Source organism: Bemisia tabaci, chromosome 2 (assembly GCF_918797505.1).
Source record: "Bemisia tabaci chromosome 2, PGI_BMITA_v3".
Classification (NCBI taxonomy): Eukaryota; Metazoa; Arthropoda; class Insecta; order Hemiptera; family Aleyrodidae; genus Bemisia; species Bemisia tabaci.
Window position 1 is genome coordinate 22962738 of NC_092794.1, and position 18539 is coordinate 22981276.

Sequence of the window (18539 nt, forward strand, 5' to 3'; positions counted from 1 at the left end):
GAGCGGGTGATTGCAGCGCATTCTCGCGTAGGATCCTAGTCAACTCAGAGGATCCTCCCCCCCGAACCTCGACTCATCCATCGCCCGCTCCAAAAGTGAGGTTAAGCCGGAGATTGAAAAATAACACATAAGGCGGCTGAATTCTTGAAAAATAAGTATATTTTTGGCGTTTTTCGACCCCTTTCGACATGGGAGGGCCCGTCGCATGTTGTAATACGGTGAAAAATTCGATTTTTTGCAGTTATACGCGATCCTACGGATTTCAATGAAGTCCAACAACTGATAACAGCAGTGAGTTGCGAGGATCCTACGCGAGAATGCAGCACTAGTACCTGCTCACGAATTTTTACATTGACTCTTACGGGAGTCCAGGGTCCTATAGAACTGGTCCCTGTCCGTTAATCGGATGTAAACAATAACAATGACATAACCTCTTCAAGTTTGTTTATGTTTTGTTTTCCCGCCGAGTTCGGCCGACGACTGGTAACTTTTATTCTTTCCTCTTTCGTGTTTTATTTTATAATTTGTTACCTTCATTTCATACATATCCTTTTAATTGTGCATTTGCTTGTGGCTGAAAATTTAGTTTTCCAATTTTTACTATGACAGCATTCAATTCTTCCTTGCAAATTCTGGACGATGTGAACATCAAGTAACGTAGCTTGTTGGCTTACGACTTCTCTGTGTTGATTGGAACTTTGAACATTCTGCTTGAAATTAAATATTACCTATTCCTATACATACACAGCATTATCACTATGTAATGTAAGTAATTTACCCTCTATTTACTCACTACGGGCACTTTATGCCCATGGTAGAGCTTGCTCATCGTATGTTGAGACAAACGTCAAAGTATTGTTTATGTCACCATTCACCAGTGGTGCCACCTGACTGCATGTATTAACCTGTTGAGTGGTGCGAATTCAGAGCTATTCGGTGATTGACGTTGTCTCAACATACGATGCGCGAGCTCTATATACGCTCACGGGTGAGCTCACCAAGGTATTTACCGCCACCGTTGGAACCGATTTTTTTCACAGACTTTTGGACTAATTCATCAAACCCAATTTTTCTTTTTCCTGAATGTTCTTCAGGTATAGCGCAATAAATTACTTCAGGCGGTAATTTTGCTACACAGGGTGGCTCCCCCCAACGATGGTGAAACTGCAGAAATGCGTATCTCTGTTTACGGCGTTGCAGACTTCCCATCGTTTTATCTACGAGGAAAACTACCGAACGTCGTCTTTTGAAAATTTCAATGATTTTTCTTCTCTTCATGGAGAATATTCTGTGCAAACTTTAAGCCATGATATCAGTTTGGTCTCTTTTTAGAAAATAAAAAAGTTACAGAGGTTTCGAAGCACCACAACCGAAATACGCATTTTTGAAGTCTCATCGTTGTTAAGCGGTCTGTAATTTTGTTCTGATGTGTCGGCATACAAGTTACCTAGTGCTCAAGTACCCAAGCATAAGACTTGTGCTGCAAGGATCCAAGATTGCACTTTGGTACTCAATTTTTACATTTGAGCTTGCTAACCAACACTTCATTTTATGTTTCTTTGGCATTTTCACGGATACCAAGCAATTCCACACCTTCTCTCCTTCTATCCATGTAAATCTTTCCTTGGGTTGAATGATATTTTCACTCCTGCCATATAATCTAAATTATCCATTACCGATTTGACAAACTATTCGGATCTTTCAGAGTCGCAGAAATTAAGCCGAGACAGATCTAAACATGCACCGATTAGAAGAAATGAAAGTCTGGCAGAAAGAGCAGCAGAGTAAGTTACTCAATGGACAACAGCAGGAAGAAAAAGACTTTCTGGAAGCACAAAAAAAACAAATTCTGAATCTCCTTAGCCTCAATGAACGGAATCATTGTAAGTAGCTCCAACTTATGTTTATTTTCACATCACTTTTCTTTTAGTGTATATTCTGGAGAAAGCATCTAATGCCAAATTCTCTTCTAACGTCAGGTGTTGACAAGGGAATATTTGTAGTTTTAGTCTACACGAATTACATAGATATGTCAGAGTGGGCATCAAAACTACTGTGTATCAAGTGCTAGCATGAAGGACATTTTAGGCTTCCTATGTTAGATTTAACTTTTAACTTAATATTTTTCAAATAATTTGAAGTTTATAATGGATTTCAGCAATTTTGCTGAAAACAAAGCTTGGAAGTATTACCAGCTTTATCGCCAGAAATATTATTGCAATCTCTATCTAAAATTTAAATTTGTTTTAAAGCTTACATGTTTACTTAAAATAATCTTCAGTTTAGCTAAGCTTTTGTCGGGTAGTATTAATTACCTTATCGCAGTGGTACTTCTCGGAAGCTAAGATTTACTCGCTAGTAAAATATAATTCAAACATTTGCAAGATCTAGATGATCATCTGCCTCCAAAGCCCAGTTAGGAAAAACAGGGAAATCTGCTCAACTTCTAATTCACAATGTGCAAATGATCTAAATACTGAAACATGCAAAACTAAAGTATTGAAATCTGACTAAAGTTTCTGCTGCCAGAACAAAAATAATCTTAATACAATGAGAGGAACTGATCTAGCTTTTTTTTAAGCCACATATTTTTGTGCAAGTTTTTCCTCTTTTTGTACTTTATCAATATGAATCATTATCATTGGAATTGTTTGGTCATTTTTCAACAGCACCGAATCTTGAGGATGGCAGTTCAATGGACTCGAAAGTATTGGACTACTCCCAGACCTCGGAAGAGATTCTAAATTTTAATCCCAGCACCAACTATGACTCAGAGGAGAGTCGGAAAAACAGAATTAAATACTTAGAAGCTGTAAGTTTTTACGCAAACCTGTATTACCCTGACTTTTTTTTCTCCCTTTTACGTTAGCTTTGATTATATTACTTTGGTCTCAGGGTCTGGCAACCTCACAAAGCTGATGATCTATGTTTTCTATCGCCTATTGAGTACTCTTCATTTTATCATTCATTTTTGTTTTCCGTTTGCTCAGCAGATCTTGCTCCGTAGCAAATGAAGGGGAGTGATTGTTTGAGTTGGTCAAAGGCGGCTGATTCAGTACCTCTTTTTCATTGCTATTCAAGTATTTATTTCTTATTTATGTTGTGGTTTTGGATTGCAGGGAAGAAACTCAATTTTCTTAGGACTTTTAATTTCATAAATTTGCTTCAAATGGTCAGTTTCTAACCTATTCGGGGGACTCATCACCCTATTGTATAAGTCTCAAGAACCAAATAAAAAAAAATACTTCAAAATCACCGTCAACTTCCAATGGACTTTCAATTTGAAATCAATAAGCACAAGTATAATTTGCCGTAGAATTTAAAGGAAATATCCTACCAAGCAAAAACTGTGGAAAATTCCATTCAGTGAAAACTTAAGTAATAAGTTGAGATTAAATTCTTGATTCCATATTTGTACTAACTTTTATCTAATGCAGAACTTTATTATTTTTAGTTACTCAATGAATGTTACCATAAAAAGGCACTTTTAGAAGAAATGCCTATCTCGTCATCTGGTCAAGACTATGAAAAGCTCCTTGAGATGAGTCTCTCACAGAACAAAGAAAATAATCCTTACGAAGAACAGGAAGCTCAACTAGAAATGATAAAGTCTAAACCAAAGAAGCCATTCTTAAGAAGAGGGGAAGGACTTGCTAGATTCAACATGACACCAGAGGATTTTAAAAAACCGGTCAAAATGAACTTTTACCGCACTCGGAGCCATGCTGCTTTACGGAACACTCAAAGTAGTGTTACCACTAGCAACAAGCGCAGTACACCTGTAAGGAGTAAACCTCCGCCCCCACAAAAGTCGAGGCAATCTACAACCTCAACAGTTTTCAAGAGTGAGTAAAATCAGGAATAATTAATATTAAGTCATAATTTGAAATAAAATTAAGAGAATAACAGCTGAAGGAGCTATAAAGAGTTATGAACTACTTTTTGGAAACCCTCGCATTAGGCAAGAGCTTATAACACCAATGAACATAGAACTCACAAATTGTAGCACCATGAATATTCAATAAGATGGTCCATTTTTTTCTCTGGGAATATGAGGGATCCTACTGATTTTTTGACAAGTCTGAAGAGGGTGAAATAATCATAGATCTGTCTAGGTGACCCTGCCAATGTCTTGACAGATTTATAGAGAGTGAAATAATCATAGATATATCAAAGAGAGCTTTTTTAAGGTTTCCTCTTGTGTAAAGTCATGAAAGTAAATGTGAACTCATATTTTTTACATTTACCAGAAATGTGGAGTTTTTTTCTCAGGTCGTATAAAGGATCTAGTGTTGGTCTTCACTGATTTGAGAGAGTATGTTAGCAGCAGATTTATCCAAAAGAACATTTTTCGTCCAAGAAATTGAAACATAAGTGATGAATTCATGTTTTATTCATATTTTTGATGTTTTTGATTAAATGCAGGGTCTTTTTTCTCCGGGCAGATGAAGGAGAGATTTTAACCTATTTTAATAGAGTAAAATAACTATGGGTTCATCCAAAAGAGTTTTTTTAAAGCTTTTTCGCATGAGGAGTTACAACACAAATGATGCACTCATATTTCATGTATACGTTTTTACTTGTCAGACAAAATGCGAGTCCTTTTTCAAAATCAGAGATGGAGAATCCAGCCAAAACATTTATTGATTTGAATTAAATCAAATAAAAAATGATCCATCACAGCTCCATAGCTTCTTGAAAGGTTCCCTCTCCCTAAATAGTTGTTACTAATAATAAATTCTGAATCATATGAATTCATGTGAAGAAAAACTGCACTATTTTGTCAAATAATTTTACAGATTACATCTTGAGACATGTTTCTGATCAAAATCTTGAATTGTAACTTTGGTCATGATCTTCGGTCATTAGCTTTATTCTAATTTTATTATGTGACAGTGTGTCTCCACAACTTCCTGCTGGGTTTATACAATGCTCATATTAATATGTATTAAATTTTAATTGAAGATGCTAGGATGCAGCCATCAACTTTGAAGTCCTCGCAGAGTGCTCCCACTACAAGTTGTACCAAAACTGCACAAAAAATGAATGCTCTCTCTTCTATTTTGAAAAAACCCACAAATCCTCCAGTATTAAGTCAACGAGAGAACCAGTCGTCTTCTGTACCTTGTGATGAGTACAAACAAAAGAAGGTAAGTCTACAGTCATTTTAAACATTTCCCACCTTTATATTTTTCATGCAATTCGAACCTTTCACAATTTTACATCTAGATTGAACCAGAGCCACTCGTGAATTGCAAGCATTTACATATGAATTGGATTCGTCCTTCAAATCTGAATATATTGCGTTACCATGAAAGTTATGTGGCATCTTTAATTTGCAAAATGCTCTGGAGAACCTTCTTTCCATCCCTTTTTTCAAGTGGAATGCCACTAGTTTTCACTAAATTAATTTAGGTCCGAGCTAACCGTTACAGAGTCGATCGAGTCAATGGGAGGGGCCAGACAGGGGTGCAGAAAGTTCTTAGCCTTCCTCAAACCTTCTGACCTTCCCCATTAGCTCGTTCCACTGTGTGTCATTCAATCACACTATAATCATTTGTCATATCAATTTTGTCAGTTTTTTACTAATTTTGTCAACTTCACCAAAGAGCGACGCCAAGAATGGCACAATTTGGGCCAGAAGGGATTTTTCTGAAACCGGGCCCAAACGATACCTTATGATACCCTAAAACTCTGGTAAAAATTTTAGCTTGAGTATACGCACCGTTTTTGAGAAATGGGGGGGCAAAGTTGCCAAATCACCATCATTCTGGACAGCATTTTTACAGCAAAAAGACGGGAAAAATGGACGAAAAAGTTACACCATTGATGGGTTTGGCCTGTAAATGTTCTTATTGAGCCCCCGTGCATATGATTATCTTCAGTTTCAAAAATTTTGGACGTACAGTGGTTTAAAATGGGGAGAAATCGTGGACAGATAAGGATTCTTTGTCAAACTTTTTAAAAATGGAAGTAAAATTGTTGGTCTCCTGCAGAACAATGTTCTTATCGGTCTTCAATGCATTCAATTGGGTTCAGTTTATCAAATTTTCATCGCACAATGGTCCAAAATGGGAAATTAGTGGAAAAATTAAGATCTTCTGCCTAACTTTTTAAAAATGATGTACGACTATTGGTTCCCAGTAGACTTTAGATCCCAGAAAAATTCTTTAAATTCTTTTTTTGACTATTTAAATCTTTTTTACATTTTTTCTCTCCACTTTTCTTTCTTTTTTTTAAATTTCTGAAAGTTTGCATATTTTATTGAAATAATGCTACAAATTCTATTCTATAACAACGTTCTATAAACAATACGGTCTGATATATATAAATAATTAAAAAAAATAAAAACATGCATTTTTCCGGGATTTAAACTCTACTGGGGACCAACAGTTTGACAGAGGATCTTAATTTGTCCACTAATTCCCCCATTTTTGACCACTGTGCGATGTACATTTGTGAGGCTGAACACATTTTCATACATTGAGGACCAATAAGAACATTGTTAGCCATGAAAACTGCAGCAGACCGACAATTTTACTTCCATTTCTAAAAATTTGACAAAGAATCCTGATTTGTCGACGATTTCTCCCCATTTTGGACCACTAAGCGACCAAAATTTTTGAAACTGAACACAGTTAAATGCTTGGGGGCCCAATGAGAACATTTACAGCCGAAACCCATCAAATATTTGACTTTTTCGTCCATTTTTCCCGTCTTTTTGCTGTAGAAATGCTATCCAGAATGATGTCGATTTGGCAACTTTGCCCCCTCATTTCTCAAAAACCGGGCGTATACTCAAGCTAAAATTTTTACCAGAGTTTTAGGGTATCATAAGGTATCGTTTGGGCCCGGTTTCAGAAAAATCCCTTCTGGCCCAAATTGTGCCAAAAAACGGTCGTTTTTGGCGTCGCTCTTTCCTCGAAGATGTAAATAGCTGATAAAATCATAAAAATCACAATAGCAGGGGCTAAAAAAATGAGGAATGGAGTCAAGATTGGGAATTTCACAATTCTTTTGAGCCATATTTTACCTAAAATAACATACTTTTCAGTTTTTTGTTTTTTGCCTTCTTCTGGCTGTAGATAAGGTAGCTGGGGTATCAAAAGTCAAATAGTATGCCTGTAAGGGCTCAGCTTGTGCCCTTTATTAACTTTGGCTCTCGGACAGGGCTCACCTAGGGCCCCCTCTTTTGTATCCTGTCTTGGAGCAGCTCTGACCATCATTATTCTGTCATAATCATCAGGATTTCTATTGTATGCATCTAAAACTGATGGCACCAGTATGTGTCTTGATAGCCTTGTCCCCGTAGGTCCATGTAATTGATCCCATGTCAAATGTAGAACTTTAAAATGGTTTACAACAGTATGGAATGAAAAAATAGTTTTTACAAGGTTTGAGCCTTAGTAGTTTTGCAAAGAGGTATGAAATCACCAAAGTCTGAAACGAATGTGGGGCAGACTTGGTGCAGATGATGGTCAATAATTTTCAATGAAATTTTCTCCAAGAAAGTCGATTTTTTTCTTTATTTCAATTTTTTATATTTTTATGTTTTAGAAAGAAGAAAAAGAACTGAGGGTGTTTGAAATCCTTGAAGAAAAAGTTGGGGAGGCAAGTTTTTGTTCCACATCATCAACAATCGCGCAGTTGATGGACGATTCAGTGAAGGTGACGCCCTTGAAAGAAAATAATGATATCAACCAAAGAAGGGAAGGAACAGCTGTCAACCATCCAGGTTTGGACTCCTAACTCTAACTTAATTTTTTCTTTCATTTCTATTTGATACAGAAGTCTCTTATTAATGAAAGCAGACATAGTATCTAATTGAAAGTTCACTGTTACCTTTGACACGCACAGCTTTTAAACTCAATAATTCAATATGTTTCATTATTCAAAAGCAATGCTGATTCTGTTGAGAAAATGATTCCAACTATGAGGAAATTTTTGACCCTTTGCTTGTTTCTGCGAACAAACTTCAACCGCTTCAAGTTCAAATCGCTTTTTGCTACAATTTTTTCCTCTCGATCAATAAAGTCGCAAAAAGTGCTGTGATTTGGCCTTTTAATCCCTTGTCATAATTTTCAAATATATTTGGGTGGCTAGAAACTTTGGGAAAATGGGGAAAAAGAACTACAGGTTGAATGGAAGTGCAAAGTCTCAAAAATATCTGCAGCGCGCAAGTTTGGACTTTTTCTGGACATAACCTTTCCAGAACAGTCAAATGCACTTTTGAGATCTTCAACTTGTAGTATCCATGTTAAGTGCATCTCTGGTGGAAAGGTATGGTAAATTAAATTTTGAGCAGAATGAGTAGCTCTCAATGATCAGAAAATCGATATCTGAATCACTCTTGATTTTTCCAATGAATAACAGATTAAGTTAAAGAAAGTTTTTGGTTACAATTAAGCAAAGGCCTGTGTCACGATATCTCACAGTAAACTTATATCCTACACAAATTTGACATTGCTCAATGTGACAGACGTTACAATTTGTTTTAATTCGTTAACGATTTGTGTTATGGTGTTTTGAAGCTTCCTTGGAACTAATTGTGCGTATAAGTATTTGGACTAGTTTGCTCAGATTTCGTCTATTGGATTCATTAAATTGAAACAAAGATTTACATTATAGAGTTTGGTCCATTTGTGAATTCTGAAAAGTGATAATTGGCCATGAATGACCGTCCTCTCAGAGAAGTGAGTCTTTGAATGAAGAATCAATTCATATTGTTTGAGCTTTACCTCTCTGTTTTAAAAAAATAGTAACATCTATTTATAATATTTAAACTTTTCAGGAGGTGAGAAAGTAGCATCGAAACAAAATCTACAATACCCGGAAGCTGAACTCAACGATGATACTGAAGTAGGGGATGATGATGGCTGGACAGATATTAGCTCTGATGAGGAGTCTGGGGAAACTGACAAGGCAAGCTTTAGCTCGGATGATGGTGAACGATTATGCAGTCCTCCGCCCAACTTCCAGAAACATGCTCACTTCAATGATGATATTATCTACCAAAGAGCCTCTGCGCCCTGCTTGCCTACTTCTAAAGAGAATCCCCCCCTGAAAAGTGCTCTCCGCCCATCAGCAAGGTAAATACTGCAAAAGGGATTTGCATTGTTTATGATTCCCCGTATATTTAATCGCTTCCTAGAAATATTCTGCTCTGGTTCATCCTCTGCCTGCAGAAAAAATGTTTTGAAACAATTAATCAAATTTGGTAAAGATGAGTGCAGAGCTCTAGAGGAGAGAAATGCTGCTGTGCCAAGGAAAAACGGCGTATGACATGCGAGAGTTGCTAAATTTCCTTTGATAAAATGTTTATTTACAAGGAAAGTTATGAATATTTTTACAATTAATTTTCAAGAACTTTAGATAAAACTGCAAACAAAATTATCTGAAAAATATATACAAATTTTCCCGAAAACTTTTGATTTACCAACAGAAATTTGGTAACACCTGAACACCTACGGCGTTCTTCCTTAGCTTGGCAGAATGGGCCACATACTATCCTCACTGTTCATGAAGCTTCACCTTTGAAGTTTGGGGAAAGACATGAACAACAAAGCTATTCAATAAAAAGGTTTGGTCCAAAACCTTGCCCATGAGAAACTTTGCACAAGAGGAATTGGCCCAAAATCTTGGCTAGGAGATTTTTCCTCTATTAAATGGAAGGTCAATCCGTCTCTCTGATTGTACAAAGGACAAGACGGAAGACAAATAGGTCTCCCACCCTGGTGGCTTGCTGTCCTGCAATCCGGCAAGCACCTGTCTTCTTTTCAGGTTTTGGTGCTAAAGAGACCGCAATTAATTCCTCATCCATGAGTTTTCTCACCAATGAAGTTTTTTTACAAAATCCCCATTGCCAAGCTGGCTTGCCTCTGAGAAAACACACCAATTCTTCAGTAATGAGGCTGCCCGCAGTTGGGGTTTTATCAAACCCTTCACTCTTGAAGTCTGAATGAGCCGCCAAAAGCTTAAACATTTTCAGATTTCTCTCCACTTTTTCTTTCGCTTGTAATGTATTCGACCCACTAGTATTAATTTTTCAAGGCAATTAGCTTCAAATTGTTACCATATCGGTGTTGATTGAAGTAGATAATCATCGTGCATTGCCATCTTTCTTAAGCAGAGTAGAGTGTAATTGCACGAAGAGTTTTTTAAGTAGGACTCTTCATGTTTCCAGGAAAGCAGTAACAAAAAACAAGCAAACAAACAAAAGAAATGTCCAAAAAACGGAAAAATCGTTAACAACTATGCTCTTTTCATCATAAAAAATTATTTTTTCAAAATTTAGATTAAATCTTCAGATATATTTTTGAACTTCGGGTGTCTCATTCTGTATCTTCTTTTTTTTCTTAGTTTACCCAGCCAAGATGCTGCTTTACCAAAAACCAGTGGCACTTATCCGCAATCCTCTGCTCTTAATTCAATAACACAGAAGGATTTTGAAGATCTTGGTCTTAAATTCCAGCCTGAAAATTTACTCCAGAACTTGATGAAAGATCAGAGCTCATTATATGAAAAATATAATCCGTTAAAGAAGCAAGCTGACTCTACAAACTTTAAGACCGAGTTACTACAACAGAGGTAAGTTTTAAGAATCAAATTATATGTCTGGTCAAAAATCGGATAATTAGTACCGTTTATTCAATTAGTAGTTTTAAGATCTTTACTTTACTTCCAAACTGCTGCCACAACAAAAGATAAGTTGCATCTTACCCAGTGTGTCCCAAAATTAATCAGCTTTACCTTGAGAGGCGATTCCTCAGATCAAAATGAGACTTTATTTTCTATGAGCAAGGTCCCAAGAGTTTGATAAATATTTGTTATACGTGCATTGCTGGCTTTATGACCCAGAGGTCTTAAGTTTGATTCCTGGCTAAGTAACTTTAGTTTAATGGTCTCAACACACTCTTGCCGGGGGCTGGCTGTTGAGTAGGGACTGTGGAAAATGAGGCTTTAAGCAAAGGATCCCCCCCTGGGGAGTATTGGAAGTAATGAAGGAAAAAAACTATTGTAATCAGCATGTTTTTAAGGAAAATATTTTGATCATTCTAAATCCGTGTAATCGTACAGTTAAATATTTTAAAATAATTTCAATTTAAATTGAATAATTTTCAGGTTAGAGGATCTTGAGAAGGAGTTGCAAGTGTTTCGGAAGGAGAATGCAAAGTTGTTGCAACAGAAACAAGAGTTAGAATCAGAGCGAGCTACGTTTAAAAAACAAAAGCGGGAGTTTGAAACCAGGATGAAGAAGTTTCACGAGGAAGATGAAGCGCGACTAGCAGAGGAACGTAAGAAGTTGCAGAAAGAACGGCTGGTCTTTGAGAGGTATACGAAAGAAGTGCGAAGTAAACCAAGTAAGCAGGAGCAAGAAGAGATCAAGATGCTCAAGAATGAGGTTCGTTTAACTCATTTTCAGAAGTTATGCATTAATTAGTGCAGTGCAATAGAAACCAAGAATTTGCTACTTTTTCTGAAAGCACCTCCATTGAGAGGACCATTTTGCATATATTTTTTGAATTCAAGAAAGTGTACCGCGCAAAAGTTGTCTCTTGGTGTTGAAATAAATGGTGCAGAAGCAGGGTTTCTGGCAGTCTTAAAAATCTCATAAGTCAGGGAATTTTGCGAACAACGTTTAACAAAACTCAGCATAATTAGATGGATAAGCAATGTATCTAAATAGTTCGTTCAATGGTCAGGAAATGAAAACAATTTGAAGTCAGGGAAGAGCAAAAAAGTCAGGGAATCAGAAAATGAACAAAATTATGGAAACCCTGATTGTGATTTGCTGAATATCGGTTTCCTAAGAAACCCAGAATGGCCCAAAGATAGGATTTCAGAAGATAAGCAATGGGGAATCAAAGAATCTACATTGTTCTTTTTTTAATTGTAAAATCAGGCCTCGAATTCGTTCCTCCTTTTTATATGATTCTGTAGATGTTTTATCTGTTCTATCTTTCTATGCCTCCCTCTTGAGGAGCACAAGATTCAGTTCTTTCTTTCTTGGTGTAATTTTTTTATAGAAAGTATATTATAATTTCAAAGAAGACCTCATGAATTTTTGTGATTTCATTACTTAACAAGAACAGAGTTTGCAACCAGTTACTTTGTGTATTCTTAGTCCATTTTCTTTGCTCTAGGTTGCAGAATTGAAAAAGGAATTGGAACGCAAAGAGGGTAAATGGGGATCAACTTTAGCTCGACTTCGCAACCAAATGAAAGTAATGGAGAAGGATAATAATCATCTCAAAGAGGAAGTAATCACTTTGCAGAAAGGGTCAGCACAGAAACAGGTGAGATTCATCAAATATGAGACTTCAGAAGTAAATCAGGGAAAATCCACATCCTGACTGCAATTTTAGGAAATATGCATTATCAAATCAACAATGGCTGTTCAGCTTAAAATTTTCAAACCTTACCTAGACCATCTTTTCTTTCGTTAGTTGCATGGCTAATTTCCCATGGCCTATATGTTCCTTCAGCAGTTTTAAAAAATCCACAAATAGAGATTAAAATTTTTAGAAAATGAAAAGGAGTGAAACAGGAGTGCTGTATCCCAACACTCAACAATTTTATGAATCTAACTTGAAAGAACAGTAATGCCCCACGTTTCTCTCTTCTCCATCATTTTCTAATTGAATATTTTCTTTTCATTTTTCAGCTAATTTCAAAAGGCGTGAAACTTGCTGACGGCATGATGAACACTAAAATTATCCATGCAATCAACAAACAGCTTAGCAACCTCACTCCAGAAGATATTGAAGAGCTTTTGGATAAGCGCGAACAAATCCTTAAGAAACCTCAAATCATTAACAAGCCCTCTAACCTGAAAACAGTTAAGAAACGACGCGAATCGACCCTCAAGAATTGTAAGGACCCTGATAAAGTCCAAAAAAGGGTTCAGATCAACATTCAAAACGAGAGCGATACTCCGGATTCAGATGATAAGGATCCAATTCTTGAAGCCGTTCGAAAACCTGTCCTCAAAGCCGTTTACCCAGAAGAAGATGTCGTATTGAAACAATATGAGGATGATTTCTTCACTAAAAAGGATACATCCCCATTGAGGCAAACTTTTGAATCGAAAGTGGAAGGCGATATAATTGATTGCATTTCAGTTGATGGCAACCGCGAGAAAATCTACCCTGATGGGAGAAAAGAAATCTGGCTCCCAAATGGGAACGTCAAAAAAATCTCACCAGATGGGAACTTGATCAAAATTATCTACTACAATGGCGATGTGAAAGAGATGGTGGTTGCGGAAAATTTGACTAAGTACTACTATGCTGCAAGCAAGACTTGGCACACAACTTACGGCGATGGATTAGAGATTCTTGAATTTTCCAAGTAGGTTTTTTATTATTATATTAAATACATGCAGTAAGACCTTAATATATCGGATCGTAAATTAACGGATTCCGCAACTTAACGAATCGATCCCCTGGTCCCTTCAAGGGCGTCAAGCTAATTTGAATTAAAAGATTCTGAGATTCAATGGATCAATTCGTCAGTTCTGAGAAATCCAACAAATTTAGGTCCTGCTGTATTCAGTGAAAAGCACTAAAGTATTTGTTGATTAGTTAGAAAAGACCAAGCAAACTTGATCGGTCTGTCATGGACATTTTGTACCCACGCAAGGGGAGGTCACATTGTGTCCCTCCTCCAAGAGTATGGATAAAATACTGCAGAAGGAAGAGCACCATACTTCCTATGTGTATTAGCTTCTCATAGGACACTCTGTGTTTTGAGGGGCACAAGCAGAGTTTGATGCACCCCTGATTTAATTTTGTCTGTAATATTGTTTTGATGATTTGAGATACATGATGGTGGAAGTCCAACCTAATGACTGACTCTAGCAGACCACTTACCCCAGCAGCGTAGCATAACCAAATATATAGGGCTAGTGTTGGCGAAGATCAAGGTTTTAGGGAACCCTTGCTAGCCCAAATTTCGTAATCTAATCCTTTCAAGAAGCTCCCAATTAGAGGGTTACAAGGGTAAAGAGTTATGTAGTATCTTCGTGATTTGAGAAAATCTCTGAGTTGAAAAAAATGTTTAACTTACCTGTTTTCAAACCATTTTCAAGGTGTCTAACATCTCTATTTTTATCAATTCTTTCAGTGGACAAGTTGAAAAACGACTGACGGATGGTACTGTAGAGATCTCTTTTCCCAACGGAAGTTCCCGCAAAATCTTTCCTGATGGATTGGAAGAATGGACTTTTAGTGACAAGTCAGTTCTGAAAACCAACAAGAAAACTGGTTATAGAATGTTAGAGCTGCCAAATGGACAGAAAGAAATCCATACCTCAGAGTATAAGGTAATTCTCTTTGTTCTGTGTATAACTAAGCCTTATCGAAGTTAGTTTCCCCATGGTTGTATCCTAACTACTAACTATTTTCATCTTTTAATTCCATATTAAACAAAAATTGAAAATATTTTTCTAATCCTAAAATCTATAAACTTGAAATTTTTTCCAATTCTCAAATTCTTCTTCCTCCTTGACCTTTCAAAAATAGTCCAAATGCGCTTAAAAAACTTAAAAAATATTTGACACTTCGTTCATAGCTTTTCCTTTATGTTCGTTTTGAAAGATTAGTCTCTCATTCTTCTGCTGAAATATCTAGTTTTGTAGTCGGTATGACATTTTTCTTTTTCACCAGTAAGCAGGAGAGAATAAAGGTACAGGGAGGAGATATGTTAAAAACTGAGCACTAAGCAGCCTGTGACAATACATATAATGTTAAAAAATTCAACAGCGGGTAACAAGGCTAGAAAAAAAACTCATGCACCAAGACGTACCGGCTGAAGACATCATAGCCTTCTTCAGTTGGATAAAATTTGTAAAAATTTAAGACCCTCACTAGATTGTACCTTTCTGAACGAGAACCTTTGGAAAGGCACAACCTAGTTCTTTCCTCATGACAAAAAAATTTCTCAAACTTTTCAAGCAATCCATGGATAGCGTAACCTAGAGTACCTTTATAGGGAGAGTATGGACAGCTCAAAAATTTGGAGGTCAAGTTTGATCAAGTCATGTAGCTCTTAGGGCCCAAAAGGGGAGCCAACCTATGAACTCGAATTATCTAGTACTAATTTTCACCTTTCAAATATTTACACTGATCTAAAATTATCAAAGCACGTATGAAACTTTGACTTTGCTTACATTTTCTCAGTTTCAAAGTTTTAATCCTTAAAGACGCTTGTTTGTAATGCGCTGCCGGCCATATTGAGTAATCTTCCAAATGCATAGGTTGGCAGCAGCACTTTTCTAGTGATTTTCGTTTTTCACGTTGTCGCCCTTTTGGGCCCTAAGAGCTACATAAATCGAGTTGTCCGAGTTGTCCATACTCTCCTTATAAAGGTACTCTAGCGTAACCCAACAATTGCAAAATGTACTCAGACCATCACTCCATCTCCTTACTTTCATGAGCTGTTTCTTCTTGGGGTAGGAAATGAAATATATTTGTGGAATCCTTGGGGTTTCAGTTCACTCAGTACTTCTGAGTAATAATACGATGCGCCATAATTTTTCTTCGCCTGTTTGCTGTTCATTAGTTTTCATAGTTAAAAAGATTTTCTGGTTTTTAACTGGTACTTCGGTTGCTTGTATCATTCACAGAACTTTTCAAAATTATTTTCAGAAGCGAGAATTTGCTGATGGCACCGTGAAACTAGTCTATCCTGATGGGACTCAAGAAACTCGTTATGCTAACGGTAGAATTCGGCTGAAAGATAAGAATGGTAAACTGATTATGGACTCAGATGTTAAGTTAACCTAATTTTATATCTCCTCAAGGATCATTTCACATCTGTGGAGTCCTTATTTCCTCAGGTATTCCGTAAGTGCATCTCGTACAAAAAACAAGCTAATTTTGTTTGGTACCATCATCACTTTAACGCACATGCACAGTTCAAAGAATGAAATTAAGGAGTTAGTTTTTTAGTACAGAATAGGAATACATGGTGTTCACGTCTTTTAGAGTTCAGAAGTTGCTTAGGCACTACTTTTTGGAAGTTAGCTTTAGCAATGAAGCACATGGGAGGTGGATAGGATTTTCAGCGTTTTTGTAAAACTGAAAGCTGTAAGTCCCCATTTAAGATTTTTATAAGGGGAGAGGAGAGTGCTGCTCTCAAGCCAGAATTTATATCCTTTTATCATTCTCAGGCTCCATCGGGAAACCTGTTACCAGTAGTGACCTAATTTAATGTTACTCGGGTTTAGTGAAAAAAAATTCTGTAAGATATGATGTAGTAAGTCATTATTTTCAGAAAATCCTTAAATCTCAAATAACAAGTTATGTGAATTTTTTAATTTTGTATGTATAACTAGGCATATGACTGTCAAATGGAATTAAAGACGAGGGGGAAAGACGGGGTGTGCTCTAGAAAGCTGTATTAGGAACAGTATGAAAGTATGCGTCATTTCCTTTGGGGAAATGAAAAAGCGGCATATTACATTTTGTCTAACGGAACTATGTGCTAATTGAATGCTGCAATCATGAGCCATGGGCAGGGGAAAAGAGCGTTGTGGACAGGGTTCATGAGTTAAAGAGCACTCCTGTGCCCTTGTGCTTCCCGTCGTCGCCGCCGACGTCACTGGCGCTTCATAATTCCCATTCATTCTCATGGCCCTCGACTAACAAGCACACCCCTTTTTCCCACCTGTCTCTGGTTCCGTTTGGTAGAGATACGTTCAACCAATCAGATACAAGAATCATGAGAGGCATTTATGTTGAATCATTTGAGTTCTTGACTTCTTTACTTTTGACCATTTACACAAAATGTGCCTTAGCCGAGGGAGGTAAGATTTTCATTAAAGCTATTTTTGTTAAGTCGGGTAGAAAAACCGGATTTTAAGATTTCTTACATATTTTTTGGGAGACTCTCCCTAGTTACTTCAGAGTAAATTGCAAGTATCTTAGTTCATTTTTGTGCCAGTAGAGGGCATCAAGTCATATGGTAATTCGCCAATTTCATATCCTAAATGTAGCGGATTAGACTTTCATACAGCTTTTTATTTTTTTAAAACTATGTTCATTGAATCGCCATACCTGAGGTTTTTTTGGTACATTTTTGGGCGGTTTTTTGTGCAAAATGTTCTAAGAATATTTCTTTATTCTATGATGTATGTAAATAATTCAAGTTTGAGTTTTATCAGCCTCTTTCTTATGGACGGTCACACGAGTGTATTGAAATTTCAACAATTTTCCTGAAGGCTCACCTTCTTTTGATTTGCAATTGCTGAACACAGGCTTTTAATCCTCCTTAAGACAATCAAATCACTTTAAGAGGATCTTTCCAAGCTGAGGGGTTGAGAATGAATCTGCAGATTTTTAAATAATAGTGCCTTTGCACCCGTTTTTTTATGGTAGTTTTAGAGTGTTTAGTTTTTTTGTTGCTCTCGTACCAATAAGCATTTTATAAGCCTTTTACAGGGTGATCAGAAAGTCTTGCTTTCACCACCTCACTAAATTATTTACACATTGAGCTATTGAGTTGAACAAAAATTTTGAAGAGACCTCCCCAAGGAGGAGCTTTTTATCTTTCCTCCAAATAATATCAACCCTCATCTTGTGAAATGTGACAACTTGACAAATTACAGTCCAACCTCGAATTATCGGATCGCAATTTAACGGATTCGGCCTCCGGTCCCATGAAATCCGATAAATCGAGGTCTTACTGTATGCAGGTTTGCTTTCAATTTGATATCTTGGTTTTTTTTGGAGCGCTGAACATCAATTTGATGCTGGTTTTTCAAAATACCCAATTCCATTCAAATAGTGGCCAAAAAATTGTGGAAAACCGGTATTTTTTTCAATAAAAGGCTGTGATCTTGGAAAGGATTGAAGGTTTGGAAAAATTGTTTTATTCATAGTTAGCATTTCGAAACGACCCTTATTAGCAATTCTGCAACGAACTTATCAAGAATTCGGAAGAACAGTGGTCTTCTGCCACTTTAAAGTGTTATTTTGAAAAGGATTGGGTATTCAAGAAAATTACATGGAAAATAAATTATTTGCTGAATTCCACACTGGGATGTTGAAAATCTACACAATTATTCTAGAATGTTAACATGACAGCTCTAGCTGTTAATGTAATGTTCTGAGATGTTGTTGTTCTGAATCAACAACTAAAGCGATTAGTTCCCATCAATATTCCAGGGTTATTGGGGAAGATTATTAACGTCCCAGGATGTTAGTTCAGTAATTTTATTCCCCATATAGCTTCAAATTCGTGTTAAGCGTTGAAAAAAAAAACAAAAAAAACTTCAATCAATTACGAAGCAAATCTGTTTCTCCCCAGTAGGGGGAGTGGTTCCTTTTGACCTAGGAATACTCAACAGCTCCAGGTCAAGTCCAGTTCCAAAGTTTCACTTCAATAGCTTGACCAGTGAATAAGTCATCATGTTGGTGGGAGACTTTCGGATAGCCCTGTATAAGCTCTCGGCGCTTTGCCCATAATGTACAATACAAAAGCTGTTGCTGATTGAATTTTTAAATTAAATTTTTAAATTTTTATACACAATTTTTGTC

The 18539-nt window shown here is 36.7% G+C and overlaps 1 protein-coding gene across 2 annotated transcripts; it reads left to right on the top strand.

The window, feature by feature from the left end:
* Positions 1-350: 350 nt before the first annotated feature.
* Positions 351-18531, top strand: Sas-4 (spindle assembly abnormal 4). 2 transcript variants are annotated; one of them, XM_019060839.2, is made up of 13 exons: positions 351-483; positions 1706-1883; positions 2670-2812; positions 3455-3845; positions 4966-5150; positions 7558-7735; positions 8792-9089; positions 10360-10587; positions 11122-11401; positions 12144-12296; positions 12665-13350; positions 14125-14323; positions 15648-18531. In XM_019060839.2, the coding sequence occupies exons 2-13, from the start codon at positions 1739-1741 to the stop codon at positions 15783-15785; spliced, it is 3024 nt and encodes a 1007-aa protein (XP_018916384.2). In that variant the 5' UTR covers positions 351-483; positions 1706-1738; the 3' UTR covers positions 15786-18531. The 2 variants fall into 2 exon arrangements, with proteins under 2 accessions (XP_018916384.2, XP_018916382.2); XM_019060837.2 differs by having other exon boundaries at positions 404-765.
* Positions 18532-18539: the final 8 nt, after the last annotated feature.